This window comes from Coenobita brevimanus, chromosome 3 (genome assembly GCF_032717465.1).
Source record: "Coenobita brevimanus isolate Jiangsu-jjx chromosome 3, ASM3271746v2, whole genome shotgun sequence".
Lineage (NCBI taxonomy): Eukaryota > Metazoa > Arthropoda > Malacostraca > Decapoda > Coenobitidae > Coenobita > Coenobita brevimanus.
In genome coordinates, this window is record NC_136956.1 from 1853199 (window position 1) to 1878521 (window position 25323).

General features: G+C 40.2%; 1 protein-coding gene across 1 annotated transcript in view; it reads left to right on the forward strand.

Moving 5' to 3' along the window:
* Window positions 1–17529, forward strand: part of LOC145393871 (uncharacterized) — a 65721-nt gene extending 48192 nt beyond the window's left edge. Inside the window, exons 19-25 of the mRNA XM_080267933.1 lie at window positions 2606–2678; window positions 3434–3892; window positions 4004–4362; window positions 5569–5637; window positions 7588–7707; window positions 10291–10448; window positions 17225–17529. Coding sequence (XP_080124059.1) covers window positions 2606–2678; window positions 3434–3892; window positions 4004–4362; window positions 5569–5637; window positions 7588–7707; window positions 10291–10448; window positions 17225–17425 — 1439 coding nt within the window. The 3' untranslated portion in view covers window positions 17426–17529. The remainder of the gene's footprint in view (window positions 1–2605; window positions 2679–3433; window positions 3893–4003; window positions 4363–5568; window positions 5638–7587; window positions 7708–10290; window positions 10449–17224) is intronic.
* The last annotated feature ends 7794 nt before the right edge of the window (window positions 17530–25323 follow it).

The window sequence follows — 25323 nt, forward strand, 5'->3', positions numbered from 1 at the left end:
AGCCAAGTATGAAATTAACCAGCCAAGTATGAAATTAACCAAGTATGAAATTAACCAACCAAGCATGAAATAATCCAACCAAGTATGATATTAACCAACCAAGTATGATATTAACCAACCAAGTATGCTATTAACCAACCAAGTATGATATTAACCAACCAAGTATGATATTAACCAACCAAGTATGAAATTAACCACCCAAGTATGAAATTAACCAACCAAGTATGATATTAACCAACCAAGTATGATATTAACCAACCAAGTATGAAATTAACCAACCAAGTATGAAATTAACCAACCAAGTATGATATTAACCAACCAAGTATGAAATTAACCAAGTATGAAATTAACCAACCAAGTATGAAATTAACCAACCAAGTATGATATTAACCAACCAAGTATGAAATTAACCAACCAAGTATGATATTAACCAACCAAGTATGATATTAACCAACCAAGTATGAAATTAACCAACCAAGTATGAAATTAACCAAGTATGATATTAACCAAGTATGATATTAACCAAGTATGATATTAACCAAGTATGATATTAACCACCCAAGTATGATATTAACCAAGTATGATATTAACCACCCAAGTATGATATTAACCAAGTATGATATTAACCACCCAAGTATGATATTAACCACCCAAGTATGATATTAACCAAGTATGATATTAACCAAGTATGATATTAACCACCCAAGTATGATATTAACCAACCAAGTATGATATTAACCAAGTATGATATTAACCAAGTATGATATTAACCACCCAAGTATGAAATTAACCAACCAAGTATGAAATTAACCAACCAAGTATGATATTAACCAAGTATGATATTAACCACCCAAGTATGATATTAACCAAGTATGATATTAACCAAGTATGATATTAACCAACCAAGTATGATATTAACCAAGTATGATATTAACCAAGTATGATATTAACCACCCAAGTATGATATTAACCAAGTATGATATTAACCAAGTATGATATTAACCACCCAAGTATGATATTAACCAACCAAGTATGATATTAACCACCCAAGTATGAAATTAACCAACCAAGTATGAAATTAACCAACCAAGTATGAAATTAACCAACCAAGTATGAAATAACCACGTGGATAGTTTAGGGTACAATCAAACTCTGGAACTGTCTCCCTCTGTCTGTATTTCCCACTGCCTATGACCTCCAGTCTTTCAAACTCCTCTCGAAATGAACGGATCTTGAATTTGGCTCTCTGTTATCTTGTTTCTGTTTATCTTGGAACAATGTTTTGGGCTCCTGGCCTTGGGTTCCTTCTTCCATGCAATAAAAAGAAAAAAAAGTTCAAAATATGCACATTGATAATTTTCAGATGGAGTTGCCTTGGATTGGAGGAGTGTGGAGAGAGACTAACTAGGAGAGTGTGAGTGAGATGGAGGGAGAGGAGGAAAGGGAGACTGAGGATGAGATGGAGGGATGGAGTAGAGAGGTATATGAGAGAAAGGGGGTGTAAGTTGCGGGGAGGGCGGTGAAATGGCAAGGGACTGGGTGACATGGAGGTGATTTGTTTGTGGCCACCCCTTACAGGATTAAGGTGCTAGGCTATAGGTAGGTAGATAGATGGATAGATAGATAGTAACATATGACAAAGCAAAATAAGACAAGGATATCACTGTGTATGGACCTAAAAAAATGCTGTTCTTCCTTTAAATGCTGTTCTTCCTTTAAATGCTGTTCTTCCTTTAAATGCTGTTCTACCCCTTTAAATGCTGTTCTTCCTTTAAATGCTGTTCTTCCTTTAAATGCTGTTCTTCCTTTAAATGCTGTTCTACCCCTTTAAATGCTGTTCTTCCTTTAAATGCTGTTCTTCCTTTAAATGCTGTTCTTCCTTTAAATGCTGTTCTCCCTTTAAATGCTGTTCTTCCTTTAAATGCTGTTCTCCCTTTAAATGCTGTTCTTCCTTTAAATGCTGTTCTTCCTTTAAATGCTGTTCTCCCTTTAAATGCTGTTCTTCCTTTAAATGCTGTTCTACCCCTTTAAAAATACTGTTCTCCCTTTAAAATGCTGTTCTTCCTTTAAATGCTGTTCTTCCTTTAAATGCTGTTCTTCCTTTAAATGCTGTTCTTCCTTTAAAATGCTGTTCTTCCTTTAAAATGCTGTTCTTCCTTTAAATGCTGTTCTTCCTTTAAAATGCTGTTCTTCCTTTAAATGCTGTTCTTTTAAATGCTGTTCTCCTCTTAAATACTGTTCTCCCTTTAAATGCATTTCTTCCTTTAAATGCTGTTCTTCCTTTAAAATGCTGTTCTCCCTTTAAATGCTGTTCCTTTAAATGCTGTTCTCCTCTTAAATACTGTTCTCCCTTTAAATGCATTTCTTCCTTTAAATGCTGTTCTCCCTTTAAATGCTGTTCTCCTTTTAAATACTGTTCTCCCTTTAAATGCTGTTCTCCCTTTAAATACTGTTCTCCCTTTAAATGCTGTTCTCCTTTTAAATACTGTTCTCCTTTTAAATGCATTTCTTCCTTTAAATGCTGTTCTTCCTATAAATACTGTTCTTCCTTTAAAATGCTGTTCTTGTCCACTTAATACTTCTGTTTTTCTCTCTCTCCCGCCAGAGCTGCGACTGATGGTTCGAATGGCACTGCACCTCATCTACCAACTCCTCAGCTTCATTTGCAGCCGGAACATGTATGTATATGACACCATCTGTACAACACCATCTGCCAGTCGGAAAAGGAAGCCCCCTAACACCTCTTCCTAAGGGATTTATCTCATTACACCTTACTGTCCCCTTCTGTATCGCTTAAATCCTTCCAATTTGCCCTTACATTGCAAAAATAACATACGAAAGGATACTAACCAGCCATATCCAAAAATAAATCACTAAGGAAGAGGTGTTAGGGAGCCACCATAACCATTCAGTATTATTATTATTATTATTATTATTATTATTATTATTATTTTTTTTTTTTTTTTTTTTTTTTTGAGGGGGTTGAAATGGGTGGAGTCCTGCAGTCCACTGGGGTTGCAGCAACACCAACAACAAAGTGAGAGTTGAGGTTCTGGGCAGTATGTGGAGTTAGTAAGACTGTTGGTGAAATTTGTGTGTCTGTGTGTGTGTATTTGTGTATATGTGTGTGTGTGTATGTGTGTAAGGTCACATGCACATAGGGGCGATTCCACAGTAGTTTTCGTTTGTTTGCTTGCTCCCCAACCACACTTATAACTACATTTTTTCCAAAAAGTTCAGTATCCACTTTCACTACCCCTGTCAAATGGTTAGGTAATTAAGATTGCTACATAGTTTAGTCACCAAAATCATCATATAATTCAGTCATAAGTCATTTACACAGTTCAGTTTCTTTGGTTTGGGTGCTCGCAAACCACTACAAACAACTGTGGAATTGGCACATAGTGTTCAATACGTACCGTTTTATTCACAGTTCCTATGAGGAGCGTCCCATCTCTCGGTTGCCTAACCCGTTCCGTGATGACGAGGGTGGCGTTGGTGGTGATGGCGGTGGTGGTGAGTTGCCTGGGGCGCTGGGGCTGGACACGGAGCCACGCCTGCGTAACCTGACCACGCTGCTGGAGGCCGTGCGTATGGCCAGCGAGGAGCTGCGCAACGATGGAGGGGGGGAGGCCGGGTCTGCCGCAGAGAGTCCCCCTCCCCGCCCCATCACCAACGTGCCTCGCCGCATGGCCAACTTCCTGCGGCGGTCGGGCAGCCTGCACCACCAGGGCACGGACGGGAGTGGTGGCAGTGGCAGTGGCGGTGGCGGTGGGACGGGGTCTGGCGGCGGATCCCCGCGGCCCCAGCTGGTGATTCCTCGCATCACCCTGAGTGACCCCAGTGGCAGTGAGAGTCAGGTGGAGGAGGAGAGTGCCGCCTCCACGCCATCTGTGTCCACCACCGCCATCCTGGCCGCCTCCGCCGCCGCCACCGCTGCTGCTGCCGACTCCACCACGGCCATCCTGGCTGCCTCCGCTGCCGCTACTGCCGCTGCCGCTGACTCCATCCTGTCCCACAATGACCAGGCAGACTTCAGCACCCGGGTCGTGTCCGGGGTGCCGCTGCGGCTGCTGGGGCGCCAGTATGCCGTTGACCGCCGCAGCCCAGACTCAGAGGACTCCTCCGGCCCCCTGGACGGCCTGCCAGACGGCCCCGGTCACCCCCCGGATCCCCCCCTACCCTGGCGGGGCCTCCTGACCCCCTATGACATCGGGCTGCCCCGCGGGCCCGGCTCAGAGATGCTGTTCCAGCACCGATTCCAGCGGGCGGCATCAGACAGAGCCGCTGAGAGGGAGGCAGACAGCTTCTTCAGCAGACCTTACTTCACGTCACACTTTGCACCGTCACGAACCCTGTCCAGTGAGTACATTGCTGCCGTCACATCCACACCTGTGTTGTATGTATTACACCTTGGCACTCCATAGCACCAGCCACACCCTGTGTATTTCACCCTGCCAAGCTTTATGCCATCTGTGCCCTAGTTATTTCACCCTGCTAAGCTTTGTGCCATCTGTTACCTGGTTATTTCACCCTGCCAAGCTTTATGCCATCTGTTACCTGGTTATTTCACCCTGCCAAGCTTTGTGCCATCTGTGCCCTAGTTATTTCACCCTGCCAAGCTTTGTGCCATCTGTGCCCTAGTTATTTCACCCTGCCAAGCTTTGTGCCATCTGTGCCCTAGTTATTTCACCCTGCCAAGCTTTATACCCAGCTCTACCCTTTTTATTTATCACAGCAGGGCTCACACACGACACCAATATTTGTACACTCTAGTCAGGGCGACATGGAGGCGATTTGTTTGTGGCCACCCCTTAAGGGATTAAGGCGTCTGGCAGCAGATAGATAGTCAGATAGATAGATAAATAGTCACTTCACCGCTGTAGTTCATTTACCTTAACTTGGCTTAGAGTTTAACCTTATTCTACATTATTTATTGTTCCTCGGTGGCAGCATATGACAGCACCATGATTCTGCATCCTGTCCATAGCACTTCTTTGTGACTATACCTTTTCACTTTAACTTGACCTAAAATTACCATCTTTCCACCATGAGTACGGAGTTGTAATGAGATTAATGCCAGTAACCAGATGCTAGTCATGAAGAAGTGCTGAGGAAAGGATGTAGAGCCATAGTATTGTCTTATTCTGCCACCGAAGTGTGTAAAATATCTGGGCATTTGTGGATGCTCCCTAACACCTCCTCCTCAACTATTTATTTTTGGGTATGGCCGGCTAATATAGTTTTGAATACTATATATGAGGGAGGGGGAGTGAGCTGGGGGGAGGGCAGTCAAATGGTGGGTGACAGAGTGACTTGGAGGCGTTTTGTCTGCGGCCACCCTTTTGCAGGATTAGGGCGTCGAGCTACAGATAGATGGATAGATAGATGGCAATGTTGGAATTATTTAAGTAACACAGAAGAGGTGTAATAAACCAAGTAAATTGCTTAGGAGAAGGTGTTAGGGAGCATCCTCACCCAATGAGAATTCGAGCCTGTGTCACCTTTTATTATTATTATTATTTATTATTATTATTATTATTAGAGTATTATTTTTTCATTCTGCAGCACTAGGGGTGACTCATCGCATCCAGGCCTGGGACTTCACTCACTACGACATCCCAGACATTTCAGATGGTGAGTTCAGCTGTCTTTCACTTCTATACTGACTCTATACAGGGGTCTCTTATCCGCCCCTGTGTGGGGGTACAACTCTTGTATGTATACTTTAGTGGGAACTACTCCCACATACAGCTCTCCTCCACCTCTCACGGGCGCATAGCACCCGTGGAGTCAGAGCTTTTCGTCTCATCCCTTTTCTGTCCAACTCTCCTAATGCAAGAGTTAACTGTTACTCAGGATTCCAGGGGCTTGAATGGTGAATGGATGAGTGTGTGGCCCACTGTTGCATCTTTATCTCTTTTCTATTGCTACTTTAATGGCCACTACTCCTCTGAACTGTCTGCATACATTCCTCCACCTCTACGACGGGCGCATAGCACCCGTCTAGCAGCAAACTCTCATCCCTTTTCTGTCCAACTCTCTAATGCAAGAGTTAACTGTTACTCCCAGTCCTTCATCTATGCAACAGGTCAACTCTGGAACTGTTTCCCTATGTCTGTATTTCCTTCTGCCTGTGATCTCCAGTCTTTCAAACGCAGTGTGTCCAGGCATCTTGAAATGATTGGATCTTGAATTTGGCTTTCTATTGTATTTTGTTTTTCTCTTGGAGGGAACTGTTATTGCGGGCTCATGGCCTTTGGTTCCTTCTTCCTCGCATTAAAAAAAAAAAAAATGTAATGCCACTCAGGGATGAGTGAGGCTGGTCACTCTCATCTTAAATGTCAGGACCAACTTGCCTAGCCCTGGGCTCCTACACTCCTCATGGGGAAACACAGGATTGGATGATGGATGGAATTATTATTATTATTATTATTATCATTATCATCATTATTATTATTATGAGTGTGTGGCCCATTTATTTTTTTATTTTTTTACTCAGGATTCCAGGGGCTTGAATGGTGAGTGGATGAGTGTGTGGCCCATTAATTATTTGTTTTACTCAGGATTCCAGGGGCTTGAATGGTGAGTGGATGAGTGTGTGGCCCATTTATTTATATTTTGCTCAGGGTTCCAGGGGCTTGAATGGTGAGTGAATGAGTGTGTGGCCCATTAATTATTTATGTTTTACTCAGGATTCCAGGGGCTTGAATGGTGAGTGGATGAGTGTGTGGCCCATTTATTTTTTTATTTTTTTACTCAGGATTCCAGGGGCTTGAATGGTGAGTGGATGAGTGTGTGGCCCATTAATTATTTGTTTTACTCAGGATTCCAGGGGCTTGAATGGTGAGTGGATGAGTGTGTGGCCCATTAATTATTTGTTTTACTCAGGATTCCAGGGGCTTGAATGGTGAGTGGATGAGTTTGTGGCCCATTTACTTTATTTATTTTTTACTCAGGATTCCAGGGGCTTGAATGGTGAGTGGATGAGTTTGTGGCCCATTTACTTTATTTATTTTTTACTCAGGATTCCAGGGGCTTGAATGGTAAGTGAATGAGTATATATATTGTAGACATTTCAGGTGATCACATAATGTATTTCTTGCATGTACTTTTATTCAGGATTCCATGGGCTTGACTGTTGAGTGAATGAATGTGTGGCCAACCCAACCCCAACCCAACCAACCCAACCAGGCATATTGTAACCTTTTATTATTATTATTATTATTATTATTATTATTGTTGTTATTATTATTATTATTATTATTATTATTGTTATCCTTATTGTTATTATTATTATTATTGTTATCCTTATTGTTATTATTATTATTATTATTATTATTATTATTATTGTTATCCTTATTGTTATTATTATTATTATTATTATTGTTATCCTTATTGTTATTATTTTATTATTATTATTGTTATCCTTATTGTTATTATTATTATTATTATTATTATTATTATTATTATTGTTATCCTTATTGTTATTATTATTATTATTATTATTATTATTGTTATCCTTATTGTTATTATTATTATTATTATTATTGTTATCCTTATTGTTATTATTATTATTTTTCGCAGGGGGTAAGAGTGTAGTGGTCGGCAAGTGCAAGATCCACAACGATGCCAGTGTTGACATCTCTTCCGACGGTACCATCCTGGCTGCCCTCGTGCCTGAGAGCCACGCTATGACGATGGTCGGTAAGTACACCCCTGATTGTAAGTACACCCCGATTGTAAGTATGCCCCTGATTGTAAGTACACCCCTGATTGTAAGTACACCCAATTGTAAGTACACCCCCTGATTATAAGTACATCCCTTGATTGTAAGTATGCCCCTGATTGTAAGTACATCCCCTGATTGTAAGTACATCCCCTGATTGTAAGTACACCCCCTGATTGTAAGTACACCTCCAATTGTAAGTACACCCCTGATTGTAAGTACACCCATTTGTAAGTACACCCCCTGATTGTAAGTACATCCAATTTTAAGTACACCCCTGATTGTAAGTACACCCAATTGTAAGTACACCCCTGATTTTAAATACACCCCTGATTGTAAGTACACCCCCTGATTGTAAGTACACTCCCCTGATTGTACAGTAAGTACACCCAATTGTAAGTACACCCCTGATTGTAAGTACACCCCCTGATTGTAAGCACACCCCTGATTGTAGGTACACCCATTTGTAAGTACACCCCTGATTGTAAGTACACCCCCTAATTGTAAGTAGGTCCCCCTGATTGTAAGTACACCCCCCTCCATGCTGCTCAATCTCTGGCAGCCTCCCTGTGCAGTCCCTTATCCCTGAGGTCACACTGTTAACTCGTCCCAGGTCGTTTTAGGTCGTCCCCTCCCAACCCCACCCCTCAACGTTTACACAGTCGCCAAAAAAAGTATTGACAAACGTACTCCTGTGTTAATATGAGTACAGGATGCCACTAGGGATTGTACACTCTCTCTCTCTCTCTCTCTCTCTCTTTTCTTTCCTCTTCTTTGGTCTCCACAGCAAAGCCTTTCTTGATATCCCATACTCTCTCTCTCTCTCTCTCTCTCTCTCTCTCCCTCCCTCCCTCCCTCCCTCTCTCTCTCTCTCTCTCTCTCTTTTCTTTCCTCTTCTTTGGTCTCCACAGCAAAGCCTTTCTTGATATCCCATACTCTCTCTCTCTCTCTCTTTCTCCTCTTTGGTGTCCACAGCAAAGCCTTTCGTGATATCCCATACTCACTCTCTCTCTCTCTCTCTCTCTCTCTGTCTCTCTGTCTCTCTCTCTCTCTCTCTCTCTCCTCTTCTTTCCTCTTCTTTGGTCTTCACAGCAAAGCCTTTCTTGATATCCCATACTCTCTCTCTCTCTCTCTCTCTTTTCTCTTCTCTTCTCTTCTCTTCTCTTTCCTCTTCTTTGGTCTCCTCAACAAAGCCATTACTCTCTCTCTCTCTCTCCCTCCCTCTTCTTTGGTCTCCACAGCAAAGCCTTTCTTGATATCCCATCCACTCGCCTCATCCTGGTGGCTTTCGTTCGCTAGTCATGAAGAAGTGCAGTGACAAGGATGTGGAATTAGCTGCAAAAGGGAAAAATCATGGGCTAAGTTAATGTAAAAAAATTGTTTACATTTTAATTATGGAGAGAGAGAGAGAGAGAGAGAGAGAGAGAGAGAGAGAGAGAGAGAGAACATACAAAGGAGTTCAAAGGAAAGGGAAGAAGTCAAGAGTGAGAGCTGTGGAAATGAGTTACCTGAGAGGAGCATGTGGAGTGACGTGGAGGGACAGGTTGACGAATGAAGAAGTCAAGGAACATTGTGGGGTAGATGTGGATGTGGTTGAAAAGATTAGGAGAAATACACTGAGGTGGTTTGGACATGTGGAGAGAATGGAGAATGAAAGACTGACTAAGAGGGTGTATGTAGGTGAGGTGGAGGGAGGGAGTGGGAGGGGGAGACCGAGGATGAGGTGGAGGGATGGAGTTGAGAGGTACATGAGGGAGGGGGAGTGAGTTGTGGGGAGGGCAGTCAAATGGTGGGTGACAGAGCGACTTGGAGGTGTTTTGTCTGCGGCCACCCTTTGCAGGATTAGGGCATCAGGCTGTAGATAGATAGATAGACGTATTTATTTTCAAACATGCGTCAAATCCCACCTCCCAAGACAAACGCGATGTTTGTTGCACCACAGGATGGGGGCCCTTCATGTGGTGGCACTGTGCACCCTATGAGGAGCAGCCACCACATCCACTTGGCCACACCTCTTCATCTATCCCTGTGCTTTGACAGCCCCCTAGATGCAGATGCTTTCCTGTGGTTGATGGGTCTGGTTAGCTAGTTTAAGCAGCAGCACCAACTTTAACTTGCCATGGATCTTTGTTCTTTTGCAGGTTGTTTTATGTAGCTTCTCCTCTCTCCTCTCCTCTCCGCTCTGCTTCGCTCCTCTGCTCTCCTTTCCTCTCCCCTCCTTTCCTTTCCTCTCCTTTCCTCTCTTTTCCTCTCCTTTCCTTTCCTGTAAATTCCTCTCTTTTTCCTTTCCTTTCCTTTCCTGTAAATTCCTTTCCTCTCCTCTCCTCTCCTTTCCTTTCCTTTCACCTCCTCTCTTCTCCTTTCCTTTCCTTTCCCCTCCCCTCCCCTCTCCTTTCCTTTCCTTTCCCCTCCTCTCCTCTCCTCTCCTCTCCTCTCCTCTCCTCTCCTCTCCTCTCCTCTCCTCTCCTCTCCTCTCCTCTCCTTTCCTCTCCTCTCCCCATCTTTCCTCCCTTCCTTCCTCCCCTCCTCCCCTCTCATAGATTTCCCCCCATCCCTCACAGGAGTATACAGCCTGGAGAAGAAGACTTTGGGCCAGCTGCTTCACACGTACATCTTCCCGCCCAACACCATCTGCGTCAGCCTGTCCCCCATGGCGCGGCACCTCGTTGTGGGGTTCGCCTCGCACATGCCGCGCCTCATGACACCCAACACCAAGCAGGTTAGTCCCGGTGCTTTGGTTAGCCTCTAGGAATCGTTGTCTTGCTTTTGGTGTTATTCGTCGTCATCAGCGTCGTTCTCGAAATCATCATCGTCGTCGTCGTTGTTCATTGCCACAAGGGCGGTGCGTGGGTCAGGCTGAAGGAATCATTATCTATCATCATCATCATCATCATCATCATTATTATCATCATCATCATCATCACAGTCATCGTCATCATCATCATTATTATTATCATCATCATCATCATTATTATTATTATCATCATCGTCATCACAGTCATTGTCGTCATCATCATCATCATTATCATCACAGTCATTGTTGTCATCACCATCCTCCTCCTCCTCCTCCTCCTCATCATCATCATCATCATCATCATCATCATCATTGTCACCACCACCACCATCATCATCGTCATCATCATCATCATCATCATCACCATCATCAGTGAGAGAGAATATGCTGTGAACTTTTACCGAGCTTATATTCATGTCAGTTAAGGAAGCTCCCTAACACCTCTTCCTTAGTGATTTATTTTTGGATATGGCTGGTTAATACCCTTTTGTATGTTGTTTATGCAGAGTATGGTGATATTGGAAGGATTTATATAACAGAGTATGGTGATATTGGAAGGATTTATATAACAGTATGGTGATATTGGCAGGATTTATATAACAGTATGGTGATATTGGCAGGATTTATATAACAGTATGGTGATATTGGCAGGATTTATATAACAGTATGGTGATATTGGAAGGATTTATATAACAGTATGGTGATATTGGAAGGATTTATGTAACAGAGTATGGTGATATTGGAAGGATTTATATAACAGTATGGTGATATTGGAAGGATTTATGTAACAGAGTATGGTGATATTGGAAGGATTTATATAACAGTATGGTGATATTGGCAGGATTTATATAACAGTATGGTGATATTGGAAGGATTTATATAACAGAGTGTGGTGATATTGGAAGGATTTATATAACAGTATGGTGATATTGGAAGGATTTATATAACAGTATGGTGATATTGGAAGGATTTATATAACAGTATGGTGATATTGGAAGGATTTATATAACAGTATGGTGATATTGGAAGGATTTATATAACAGTATGGTGATATTGGAAGGATTTATATAACAGTATGGTGATATTGGAAGGATTTATATAACAGTATGGTGATATTGGAAGGATTTATATAACAGTATGGTGATATTGGAAGGATTTATATAACAGTATGGTGATATTGGAAGGATTTATATAACAGTATGGTGATATTGGCAGGATTTATATAACAGTATGGTGATATTGGAAGGATTTATATAACAGTATGGTGATATTGGAAGGATTTATGTAACAGAGTATGGTGATATTGGAAGGATTTATATAACAGTATGGTGATATTGGATGGATTTATGTAACAGTATGGTGATATTGGAAGGATTTATATAACAGTATGGTGATATTGGATGGATTTATGTAACAGTATGGTGATATTGGATGGATTTATGTAACAGTATGGTGATATTGGATGGATTTATGTAACAGTATGGTGATATTGGATGGATTTATGTAACAGTATGGTGATATTGGATGGATTTATGTAACAGTATGGTGATATTGGAAGGATTTATGTAACAGTATGGTGATATTGGATGGATTTATGTAACAGTATGGTGATATTGGATGGATTTATGTAACAGTATGGTGATATTGGATGGATTTATGTAACAGTATGGTGATATTGGCAGGATTTATGTAACAGTATGGTGATATTGGATGGATTTATGTAACAGTATGGTGATATTGGCAGGATTTATGTAACAGTATGGTGATATTGGATGGATTTATGTAACAGTATGGTGATATTGGATGGATTTATGTAACAGTATGGTGATATTGGATGGATTTATGTAACAGTATGGTGATATTGGATGGATTTATGTAACAGTATGGTGATATTGGATGGATTTATGTAACAGTATGGTGATATTGGATGGATTTATGTAACAGTATGGTGATATTGGATGGATTTATGTAACAGTATGGTGATATTGGATGGATTTATGTAACAGTATGGTGATATTGGATGGATTTATGTAACAGTATGGTGATATTGGATGGATTTATGTAACAGTATGGTGATATTGGATGGATTTATGTAACAGTATGGTGATATTGGATGGATTTATGTAACAGTATGGTGATATTGGATGGATTTATGTAACAGTATGGTGATATTGGAAGGATTTATGTAACAGTATGGTGATATTGGAAGGATTTATGTAACAGTATCGTGATATTGGATGGATTTATGTAACAGTATGGTGATATTGGAAGGATTTATGTAACAGTATGGTGATATTGGATGGATTTATGTAACAGTATGGTGATATTGGATGGATTTATGTAACAGTATGGTGATATTGGAAGGATTTATGTAACAGTATGGTGATATTGGATGGATTTATGTAACAGTATGGTGATATTGAAAGGATTTATGTAACAGTATGGTGATATTGGATGGATTTATGTAACAGTATGGTGATATTGGATGGATTTATGTAACAGTGTGGTGATATTGGATGGATTTATGTAACAGTATGGTGATATTGGATGGATTTATGTAACAGTATGGTGATATTGGATGGATTTATGTAACAGTATGGTGATATTGGATGGATTTATGTAACAGTATGGTGATATTGGATGGATTTATGTAACAGTATGGTGATATTGGATGGATTTATGTAACAGTATGGTGATATTGGATGGATTTATGTAACAGTATGGTGATATTGGATGGATTTATGTAACAGTATGGTGATATTGGATGGATTTATTTAACAGTATGGTGATATTGGATGGATTTATGTAACAGTATGGTGATATTGGATGGATTTATGTAACAGTATGGTGATATTGGATGGATTTATGTAACAGTATGGTGATATTGGATGGATTTATGTAACAGTATGGTGATATTGGATGGATTTATGTAACAGTATGGTGATATTGGATGGATTTATGTAACAGTATGGTGATATTGGATGGATTTATGTAACAGTATTGGATGGATTTATGTAACAGTATGGGATGGATTTATGTAACAGTATGGTGATACTGGATGGATTTATGTAACAGTATGGTGATATTGGAAGGATTTATGTAACAGTATGATATTGGATGGATTTATGTAACAGTATGGTGATATTGGATGGATTTATGTAACAGTATGGTGATATTGATGGATTTATGGATGGTGATTTATGTAACAGTATGGTGATATTGGATGGATTTATGTAACAGTATGGTGATATTGGATGGATTTATGTAACAGTATGGTGATATTGGATGGATTTATGTAACAGTATGGTGATATTGGATGGATTTATGTAACAGTATGGTGATATTGGATGGATTTATGTAACAGTATGGTGATATTGGAAGGATTTATGTAACAGTATGGTGATATTGGATGGATTTATGTAACAGTATGGTGATATTGGAAGGATTTATGTAACAGTATGGTGATATTGGAAGGATTTATATAACAGTATGGTGATATTGGAAGGATTTATATAACAGTATGGTGATATTGGAAGGATTTATATAACAGTATGGTGATATTGGAAGGATTTATATAACAGTATGGTGATATTGGAAGGATTTATATAACAGTATGGTGATATTGGAAGGATTTATATAACAGTATGGTGATATTGGAAGGATTTATATAACAGTATGGTGATATTGGAAGGATTTATATAACAGTATGGTGATATTGGAAGGATTTATATAACAGTATGGTGATATTGGAAGGATTTATATAACAGTATGGTGATATTGGAAGGATTTATATAACAGTATGGTGATATTGGAAGGATTTATATAACAGTATGGTGATATTGGAAGGATTTATATAACAGTATGGTGATATTGGAAGGATTTATATAACAGTATGGTGATATTGGAAGGATTTATATAACAGTATGGTGATATTGGAAGGATTTATATAACAGTATGGTGATATTGGAAGGATTTATATAACAGTATGGTGATATTGGAAGGATTTATATAACAGTATGGTGATATTGGAAGGATTTATATAACAGTATGGTGATATTGGAAGGATTTATATAACAGTATGGTGATATTGGAAGGATTTATATAACAGTATGGTGATATTGGAAGGATTTATATAACAGTATGGTGATATTGGAAGGATTTATATAACAGTATGGTGATATTGGAAGGATTTATATAACAGTATGGTGATATTGGAAGGATTTATATAACAGTATGGTGATATTGGAAGGATTTATATAACAGTATGGTGATATTGGAAGGATTTATATAACAGTATGGTGATATTGGAAGGATTTATATAACAGTATGGTGATATTGGAAGGATTTATATAACAGTATGGTGATATTGGAAGGATTTATATAACAGTATGGTGATATTGGAAGGATTTATATAACAGTATGGTGATATTGGAAGGATTTGTATAAGTATGGTGATATTGGAAGGATTTATATAACAGTATGGTGATATTGGAAGGATTTATGTAACAGTATGGTGATATTGGAAGGATTTATTTAACAGTATGGTGATATTGGAAGGATTTATGTAACAGTATGGTGATATTGGAAGGATTTATATAACAGTATGGTGATATTGGAAGGATTTATATAACAGTATGGTGATATTGAAAGGATTTATATAACAGTATGGTGATATTGGAAGGATTTATGTAACAGTATGGTGATATTGGAAGGATTTATATAACAGTATGGTGATATTGGAAGGATTTATATAACAGTATGGTGATATTGGAAGGATTTATATAACAGTATGGTGATATTGGAAGGATTTATATAACAGAGTGTGGTGATATTGGAAGGATTTATATAACAGTATGTTGATATTGGAAGGATTTATATAACAGAGTGTGGTGATATTGGAAGGATTTATATAACAGTATGGTGATATTGGAAGGATTTATATAACAGTATGGTGATATTGGAAGGATTTATATAACAGTATGGTGATATTGGAAGGATTTATTTAACAGTATGGTGATATTGGAAGGATTTATGTAACAGTATGGTGATATTGGAAGGATTTATATAACAGTATGGTGATATTGGAAGGATTTATATAACAGTATGGTGATATTGGAAGGATTTATATAACAGTATGGTGATATTGGAAGGATTTATGTAACAGTATGGTGATATTGGAAGGATTTATATAACAGTATGGTGATATTGGAAGGATTTATATAACAGTATGGTGATATTGGAAGGATTTATATAACAGTATGGTGATATTGGAAGGATTTATATAACAGAGTGTGGTGATATTGGAAGGATTTATATAACAGTATGTTGATATTGGAAGGATTTATATAACAGTATGTTGATATTGGAAGGATTTATATAACAGAGTGTGGTGATATTGGAAGGATTTATATAACAGTATGGTGATATTGGAAGGATTTATATAACAGTATGGTGATATTGGAAGGATTTATATAACAGTGTGGTGATATTGGCAGGATTTATATAACAGTATGGTGATATTGGAAGGATTTATATAACAGAGTGTGGTGATATTGGAAGGATTTATATAACAGTATGGTGATATTGGAAGGATTTATGTAACAGAGTATGATGATATTGGAAGGATTCATATAACAGAGTATGGTTATATTGGAAGGATTTATGTAAGAGTGTAGTGATATTGAAAGGATTTATGTAACAGTATGGTGATATTGGAAGGATTTATGTAACAGTGTGGTGATATTGGAAGGATTTATGTAACTGTATGGTGATATTGGAAGGATTTATATAACAGAGTATGGTGATATTGGAAGGATTTATGTAACAGAGTGTGGTGATATTGAAAGGATTTATATAAGAGTGTGGTGATATTGGAAGGATTTATGTAACAGAGTATGGTGATAATGAAAGGATTTATATAACAGAGTATGGTGATATTGGAAGGATTTATGTAATGCAGAAGAGGACAGTAAGGTGTAACAAGCAGAATAAATCTCTAAGGAAAAGGTGTTGGGGAGCTTCTTTAAGTGATAAGATATTTGAATGATTAATGTAACACAGAAGAGGACAGTAAGGTGTAATAAGCAAAATAAATCACTGAGAAAAAGGTGTTCAGGAGCATCCATAGGAGATGAGAATATCAGACCATGTCACTTAGAATATATGAGAGAGGGGGGTTTGAGCTGGGAGCAGGACAGTGAAATGGCGGGGAACAGGGCGACATGGAGGCGATTTGTTTGTGGCCACCCCATATGGGATTAGGGCGTCTGGCAATAGATAGATAGATATCCACTTAGTTTGAGGTGGGAGCAGGACAGTGACATGGTGGGGAATAGGGCGACATGGAGGCGATTTGCTTGTGGCCACCCCATATGGGATTAGGGCATCTGGCAATAGATAGATAGATATCCACTTAGTTTGAGGTGGGAGCAGGGCAGTGAAATGGTGGGGAATAGGGCGACATGGAGGCGATTTGTTTGTGGCCACCCCATATGGGATTAGGGCGTCTGGCAATAGATAGATAAGATATCCACTTAGTTTGAGGTGGGAGCAGGACAGTGAAATGGTGGGGAATAGGGCGACATGGAGGCGATTTGTTTGTGGCCACCCCTTATGGGATTAGGGCATCTGGCGATAGATAGATAGATAGCCACTTAGAATGTACCCTTAGAGCAACGAAACTTACCTAATTTTCCTAACAGATTGTGGCGCAGATTTACAACCTGTACGACAACCCCAAGGCCGGGGGTCGGAGCCACTCGGGCCTGCGACAGATTGCACGCGACATCGAGGTGACCAGCGACCAGCGCCACACCTCCCTCAACTGCATACGCTGGCTGCCTTACCCCGGCCAAGGCCTCATCTACGGCACCAACAGGGGACAGCTGAACATCCTACGCTGAGTCCTGGTTGCTGCAGGAGTGATTGGTGTGGACAATTGTGAGGTTTGAATTGAAGTTTGAAAATAGGAGAGTAATATTCAAATACCATATCCTGACCAAGCACACACAGCAGCTAGAGGGGACAGCTCAACATCCTACGCTGAGTCCTAGTTGCTGCAGGAGTGATTGTCTTGTGCGGATAATTGTTAGGTTTGAATTGAAGTTTGAAAATAGAAAAGTAACATTCAAACACCATGTCCCAACCAGGCACACACAGCACCAATAGGGGACAGCTCAGTATCGTGTGCTGTGTTGACGCAGGATTGGTTGTTTGGTGTGGATAATTGTGAGGTTTGAATTGAAGTTTGAAAACAGGAGAGTCATATTAAACCATCATATCCCGACCAGGCACTCACGGCATCAACAATATCCTACGCTGAGTTGACGAAGGAGTGATTGTTTGGTGTGGATAATTTTTACATTTGAATTGAAGTTTGAAAACAGGAGAGTAATATTCAACCACCATATCCTGACCAGGCACTCACAGCACCAACAATATCTTATGCTGAGTTGACGCAGGAGTGATCGTTTGGTGCGGGTAAGTTTGACGTTTGAATTGAAGTTTGAAAATAGGAAAGTGACATTAAACCGCCACAGCACCAAGAGGGGACAGCTGAATGCCGTACACTGCGTCTGAGTGTGCGTGTGTGTGTGTGGCGTTGTTGGAAGTGTAATTGTTTTTGTAATAATGGGGTACTGTAATTGTTTTTTGTAATATGGGGATACTTGTTAGGGTAGCAGAAGATGAGGAGGTTTGAAAACGAACTGGATTATTAAAACCGCAGACATTCGTGGCACCAAAAGAGTACAGTTTACGATTTTATGTTTTATAGACGTGTGTTGGCAGGTCTTGTGTGTGTTTTTTTTTAATACTTGAACACTAGAGGGTGAGAGACTAACGAGGAGAGTGTATGTGAGAGAGGGAGGGGGAGGCCAAGGATGAGATGGAGGGTTGGAGTGAAGAGGTATGTGGGAAAGGGGGGATGTTAGCTGGGGGAAGGGCAGTGCATTGTAGGGGACAGGGTGACATGGAGGCGATTTGTTTGTGGCCACCCCTTACGGGATTAAGGCGTCTGGCAGTAGATAGACAGATAGATAGATAGAACATTGGTAAATTTAGCAGCCTTATCTCTGGGAACAACTCGACATTCAGCGCTGTGTTAAGGAAGCTCCCTAACACCTCCTCCTCAGTGATTTAATTTACCTTCAGTGTTAAGTTTGAGCCCGGTATTTTTGCCAGTTAAGAAGCTCCCTGACACCTCCTCCTAAGTGATTTATTTTACTTTCAGTGTTAAGCTTAAGCTCAGTATATTCATCAGTGAAGGAAGGTCCCTAACACCTCCTCCTATGTGATTTATTTTATCTTCAGTGCTACGTTCGAGCCTGGTATTTTCGCCAGTTAACAAGCTCCCTGACACCTCCTCCTAAGTGATTTATTTTGCTTTCAGTGCTGAGTCCAAGGCCTATTCATATCATTGGTTAAGGATGCTCCCTGACATCTGCTCCTAAGTGATTTATTTTGCTTTCAGTGCTGAGTCCAAAGCCTATTTGTACTGTTGGTGGAGGATGCTCCCCAACACCTCTTCCTAAGTGATTTATTTTGCTTTCAATGCTGGGTCCAGGGCCGGTATTCTTGCCAGTTAAGGAAGCTCCTCAACACCTCCTCCTAAGTGATTTATTTTGCTTATTACATCTTACTGTTCCTCTGTGTGCTATTTAAGTCATTCTTATGTACCTGCCATATCCATAAATAAATCACTAAGGAAAAGGTGCTAGGGAGTCAATTATTATTATTATTATTATTATTATTATTATCATCATTGTTATTATTATTATCATTATTATTGTTATTATGTATATGAGAGAGGGGAATGTAAATTGGGGAGGAGGGCAGTGAAATGGCAGGGAACAGGGTGACATGGAGGTGATTTGTTTGTGGCCACCCAATACAGGATGAAGGTGTCTGACAATAGACAGACAGATAGATAGATAGAATTTTGAATATATCTGACTATTTTTTTTTCAATATTGTACTGATAGATTTATGAATTTTCTAGTATTGAGATTTTAACCTATTGGGCAATTATTTTATGTTGTATATATTTGTACCATGCCAGTGAGCTGAGTTTAGGCCTGAACTGTATTCTGAGTCTTTCTCTGTAACTACAAACATCCCTCCACTCCCTCCCTATCCCTCACCTCCCTCCCTATCCCTCACCTCCCTCCCTATCCCTCTCCCTCCCTATCCCTCTCCCTCCCTATCCCTCTCCCTCCCTATCCCTCAACTTCCGATCACTCAACTCCCTCCCTAACCCTCAACTCCCTCCCTATCCCTCAACTCCCTCCCTATCCCTCAACTCCCTCCCTATCCCTCAACTCCCTCCCTATCCCTCAATTCCCTCCCTATCCCTCAACTCCCTCCCTATCCCTTAACTCCCTCTCTATCCCTTCACTTCCTCCCTATCCCTCAACTCCCTGCCTATCCCTCCACTCCCTCCCTATCCCTCCACTCCCTCCCTATGCCTTCACTCCCTCCCTATCCCTCAATTCCCTCCCTATCCCTTCACTCCCTCCCTATCCCCTGAGGTCACATTCCCCGCATCCCAGGTCTTCTCGGTCTGCCTCTCACAACCCTACCCTTAACATTCACGCTTCTCACCTTCCACACCCAACTCGCATCCTCCATCCTCTCCACACCACATGGCCCACTGACATTCCCTTGTACATTATGTGTGGTGGTGGAGAGGGTGCCTTCATGTGGTGGCACTGATGTAACTGAGCTGGCACGACCTTCTATCTATCTGTAGCCCAACGCCTTACTTGCGCGTAATGCTAAGACTCCAAAGATTATTAAGCCAGGGCCATGATTCTTGGGTGGGATGTTGCGTTTGGCTCTGTTTTGTATCGTTATTGTTTTTTCTTGGAAGGAACGGTTCGCGGGCTCCTGGCCTTTGGTTCCTTCTTCTATCTATCTGTCTATTGCCAGACACCATAATCCCTTAAGGGGTGGCCATTTGACTTTGAGTTATTTGTTTTAAGGGGAGGGGCACTAACCCTCCACCAACCCACTTGTTCACACGTAGGGAGCACGTATGGTTTGGTTATATGGTTACCACCCAGCGCTGTAAATGGTTCCTTCTTCCTTGCATTAAAAAAAAAAAACTATAGTACCTCCATATAGAAATAACTACATAGCTGCCTTGGTATATAAACATCGCTCCACTGCCTCCCTGTCTCACAAAAGGAGGATGGTGGAGTGCAGGGGAGGGCAGCTTTATCCTGTAGTATTCAGATGAGCTTTGGGGTTGCTGCTGCCTCTACAACAATAAGGGGTCCTGTGAAAAATAAATCACCAAGGAAGAGGCACCAGGCATCCATACTCTCACACATATGGTCCTAAAACATTACTTACAGTTTTAGTTGGTGTATATTGAGCCTTTTCTGTTACCACGTTTGTTTGTTTTTGTACTTTGAAAAATTTTTGAAAAGGTAAAAGTAAGGCTGACTAAGAGGGTGTATGTAGGTGAGGTGGAGGGAGGGAGAGGGAGGGGTAGACTGAGGATGAGGTGGAGGGATGGAGTTGAGAGGTATATGAGGGAGGGGGGGGGTGAGTTGGGGGAAGGGTAGTCAAACGGTGGGTGACAGAGAGACTTGGAGGCGTTTTGTCTGTGGCCACCCTTTGCGGGATTAGGGCGTCGGGCTATAGATAGATAGAGATAGAAAAAATATATATATGAAATAGAGGAGGTGTGTGGCAAAAACTGTAGGTGTAAAAGATTAAGTTAAAAAAAAGTATATACAGTATATATATATGCAGATTAAAAAAAAAGAGGAGGAGGGGAAAGGAGCAGGTGTATAAAAAACGGATTGTAAACGATGAAAGTAACAATCATATTCCTACATAAAAAAAAAAAAAATAAGTGTATATATATATTTAAAAGAGGCAGGTGTCTGGAAATACAGTGAATGTAAATAATGCGAAGAGAAAATGTTGCCCCAAAACTATCTATATAAAACTCAAAAAGAAAATGTGGGGAGAAGTAATTATGAAGAGAAACATAATGAAAAGGACCAGGTGTGTAGAAAAACCTTTGAATATATTTTAAAAGAAGCCGAGATTAATGGTGAGTCTGGATTTTGTAAACTTATAAGAGAATGAGCAAACAGGAGGCTGAAGTTACAGAAGAAATTGTAATGAGAGAGGGGAAAAAAATAATGGAAACTGAAAAAAAGAAATGGAAATGGAAAAAAAAAAACATGGAAACTGAAAAAAAGAAAAAAACAAGAAATGGAAACGGGAAAGAAAACATAGAAACTGAAAAAACAAAAAATGGAAACAGGAAAAAAAATAACATGGAAACTGAATAAAAAAAGAAATGAAAACGGGGGGAAAAAAAACATGGAAACTGAATAAAAGAAATGGAAACAGGAAAAAAAAACAAAGAAACTGAATTAAAAAAAAAAAGAAATGAAAACAGGAAAAAAGAAAAACGTGGAAACTGAAAAAACAAAAAATGGAAACAGGGGAAAAAACAAAACAAAGAAACTGAATAAAAAACAACAGTGGAAACAGGGAAAAAAAAAAAAGAAACTGAATTAAAAAACAACAATGGAAACAGGGAAAAAAAAAAAGAAACTGAATTAAAAAAAAAAATGGAAATGGGAAAAAAACATAGACACTGAATAAAAAAACTAAAATTGAAACAGGGGAATAAAAACATAGAAACTGAAAAAACAAAAATTGGAAACAGGGAAAAACAAACAAACATGGAAACTGAAAAAAACAGATGGAAAAAATGATACAAAATGTGACGAGTGAAATAAGAAGAAAGCATGGAAACAAATTCAAAAAAATCGTTGGAAAGTATGACCTAAAAAGCAACAGTAAAATGAAAAAAATATATCTAAACAGTGAAGGAAACGGAGAGAGTGAAGTGTAAGGGAAAAAATATATAAAAAAACCTGCCTGATGGAATTTTAAAAAGCAGAATAAAAATGAATGGAAATGAAGGAGCTCCAGGTTTGAAAATAATTGTGCGGATAAGGACGTGGGGAAATGATAAAAAGAAATGCAGATATGAAACACTAATGTTGAAAAATATGGGAAAAGTGATGAAGGTAAATCTATAAGAAAGTGAAATTATATATAAAAGAAAATAATATAGAAACAAAAACATGAAAATATGGAAGAAAATGGTGCAGACTAACAGGATTTGTGGGAAATTTGAAAATAAAGAGAGAGAGATGAATAAAGAATTGAAAAAGATATCGGAAAAGGAAATAATAGTGAGGAGAGTGAGAGACTAACTGGGAGAGTGTGTGTGAGTGAGATGGAGTGGGATAGAGGAGGAGGGATATTGAGGATGAGATGGAGGGATGGAGTGGAGAGGTATATAAGAGAGTGGGGGTGTAAGATTGAGAGAAAGCAGTGAAATGGCAGGGGACAGGGTGACATGGAGGTGATTTGTTTGTGGCCACTCCTTATGGGACTAAGGCATCTGGCTATGGATTAATAAATAGGTAAAAAGGTAATTGTAAAGAATATTAAAATGAGAATGAACTAATGCATTAAAAATATTGTGGTAAGAAAATATATTGACTTAGATGAAAGGATGTTAAAAATAAAAAAACAAAAATGATAGATGAATGGATGTGAACAGATATTAAAACCTGGAAATTTAAAAAGATGTGGATAATTTTGGGAAAGCATCAGAATAATTATAAGAGAGAAAAGAGGCTGATGCAGAGTAGAGGACCAAAGTAAGAAAAAAAAGAGAGAGAGAGAAATGCCAAGGTTTGAAAATTTGAAAGTGTACAAACCAGTGAATGCAAGTAAGAAGAAGTAGAAATGTAAAAAAAAATATTGTTAAAGAAATGCAACTAAATTAAGGTTTTGGAAGTGTACAAAGGAGAAGGAATGCAAGTGTGTCTCATTGTTCATAAACTCATCCCATACATGCCTTAGAATACAATTTTTGGATTCACAGACACGATAGATGCGACGGATCCCGTGTCGTAACCCAGATTGGCTTGTGCCGAAAGAACTGGTGATACGGGAAGATCATACACTCTCATCTTCGTCCGTTTTGGAGGAAATTGGACACATGGGAGGATCGTACAGTCGCCCGTCCTCATCCTTTTGGGTAAGACGGATCGTAGTTACGGCGGAGAATTGATCGTAGCCGCGTTTGTGAATCCAGCCGCAGGAAGTGGACGGTAGTGTTAAGGAGGGTTGGGCTCGGGTCTGCGGGGAGATGGTATTGACCCTCACAATCCAGCTGTATATTTATTCCATCCTTGCTGTTTGCCGATTTGTTTGTTCACTTGCTTAGGGGTGTGTTTTTTGGAAGCGTGTACGTGTCAGGGTTCCAAAGGCTTGATTGGTGTGGGAGTGAGAGTGTGGCCCATTCATTTGTGCAGACGTAAGTGTAATTTCTCCTTGTATCAGATTTTTTTTTTTCCTTTGTTCTCTACCCCACCCCAGCCTTAGGTGGGAAAAGAGGTCAAGATGATGATGATGATGATGATGACGAGAGGCCTTTCCCAAGTCAAATTGTTCAGCAGCAGCAAGAACTATTAACAGCATCGTGTGGATTGAAGGGTGTAAACTGAGTGTGGAGGTGCCAACACTCCCCCAGTTTTTGACAGTCGTTGAAGCGTGTAATGGTGGTGGAACACGTCAAATCTTTTTTATCGCTGCGGACTGAACTCTGTAATGTGGGGTGCAAGCTGGCGGCATCCAAGAGTTGCAGGTGTTCTGTGAGTGACTGTCAAAAATTAGGGGTTTCGTGCTTACACCTTCGGGCACTCAGTTTTAAGAGTACAGTACATCTCAGAGGGAGGGAGTGAGGGGGGAGGGGATGGGGTGTGTGTGTATCCCCCCCTCCTCCACCCTCCATCCACTCAGTCCCGGCTCTGTGTTGTCATTATAATAAAACTGTGAGTGTTGGCTGGTGTTCATTATCCCTATTGAGTTCCTCAGCTGAATCACATCACCATTAGTCAGACTGAATGGAGTGCTATTTGTAATTCCTCAGTTGAATCACATCACCATTAGTCAGACTGAATGGAGTGCTGTTTGTAATTCCTCAGCTGAATCACATCACCATTAGTCAGACTGAATGGAGTGCTGTTTGTAATTCCTCAGTTGAATCACATCACCATTAGTCAGACTGAATGGAGTGCTGTTTGTAATTCCTCAGCTGAATCACATCACCATTAGTCAGACTGAATGGAGTGCTGTTCGTAATTCCTCAGCTGAATCACATCACCATTAGTCAGACTGAATGGAGTGCTGTTTGTAATTCCCCAGCTGAATCACATCACCATTAGTCAGACTGAATGGAGTGCTGTTTGTAATGAACTGGCAGAGTTAAGGTACACACAATATTATCCTAGCTTGGCTGACCAGGAGCCTGCAGGGGGTGGCTCTGTGCACCTTGAGTGGCCTGACGTAGCTGTTCATCCATCATGGAGCCAAACCTCATATTTCCCTGCACCTCACCAAGGGGAAGGACCCTGGGGCAACCCTGGTGAGGCGATGTCTACCTCAAGGGGGTATATACTGCACTTTACTACACTGTACCTGTAGGATGGTTCCACAGAAGCAGTTGCTGGCCTGTGGTTGATAGGTCTGCTTGGCCAGCACACTTTGTTAACGTCCCTTCCAGTTGGTAGCTCCTCTCTCTCTCTCTCTCTCTCTCTCTCTCTCTCTCTCTCTCTCTCTTTTGCTGTTTTAGTTGCCCTTTGATGTCACTCTTTCCTTCCTCCACCATGCTACCAAATGGTCTTGTGGCCATTCAGTCAATCACTTAGTTGACCAGCAGACTGAGATTAAACAGCAACAATGGCCTTAAGTT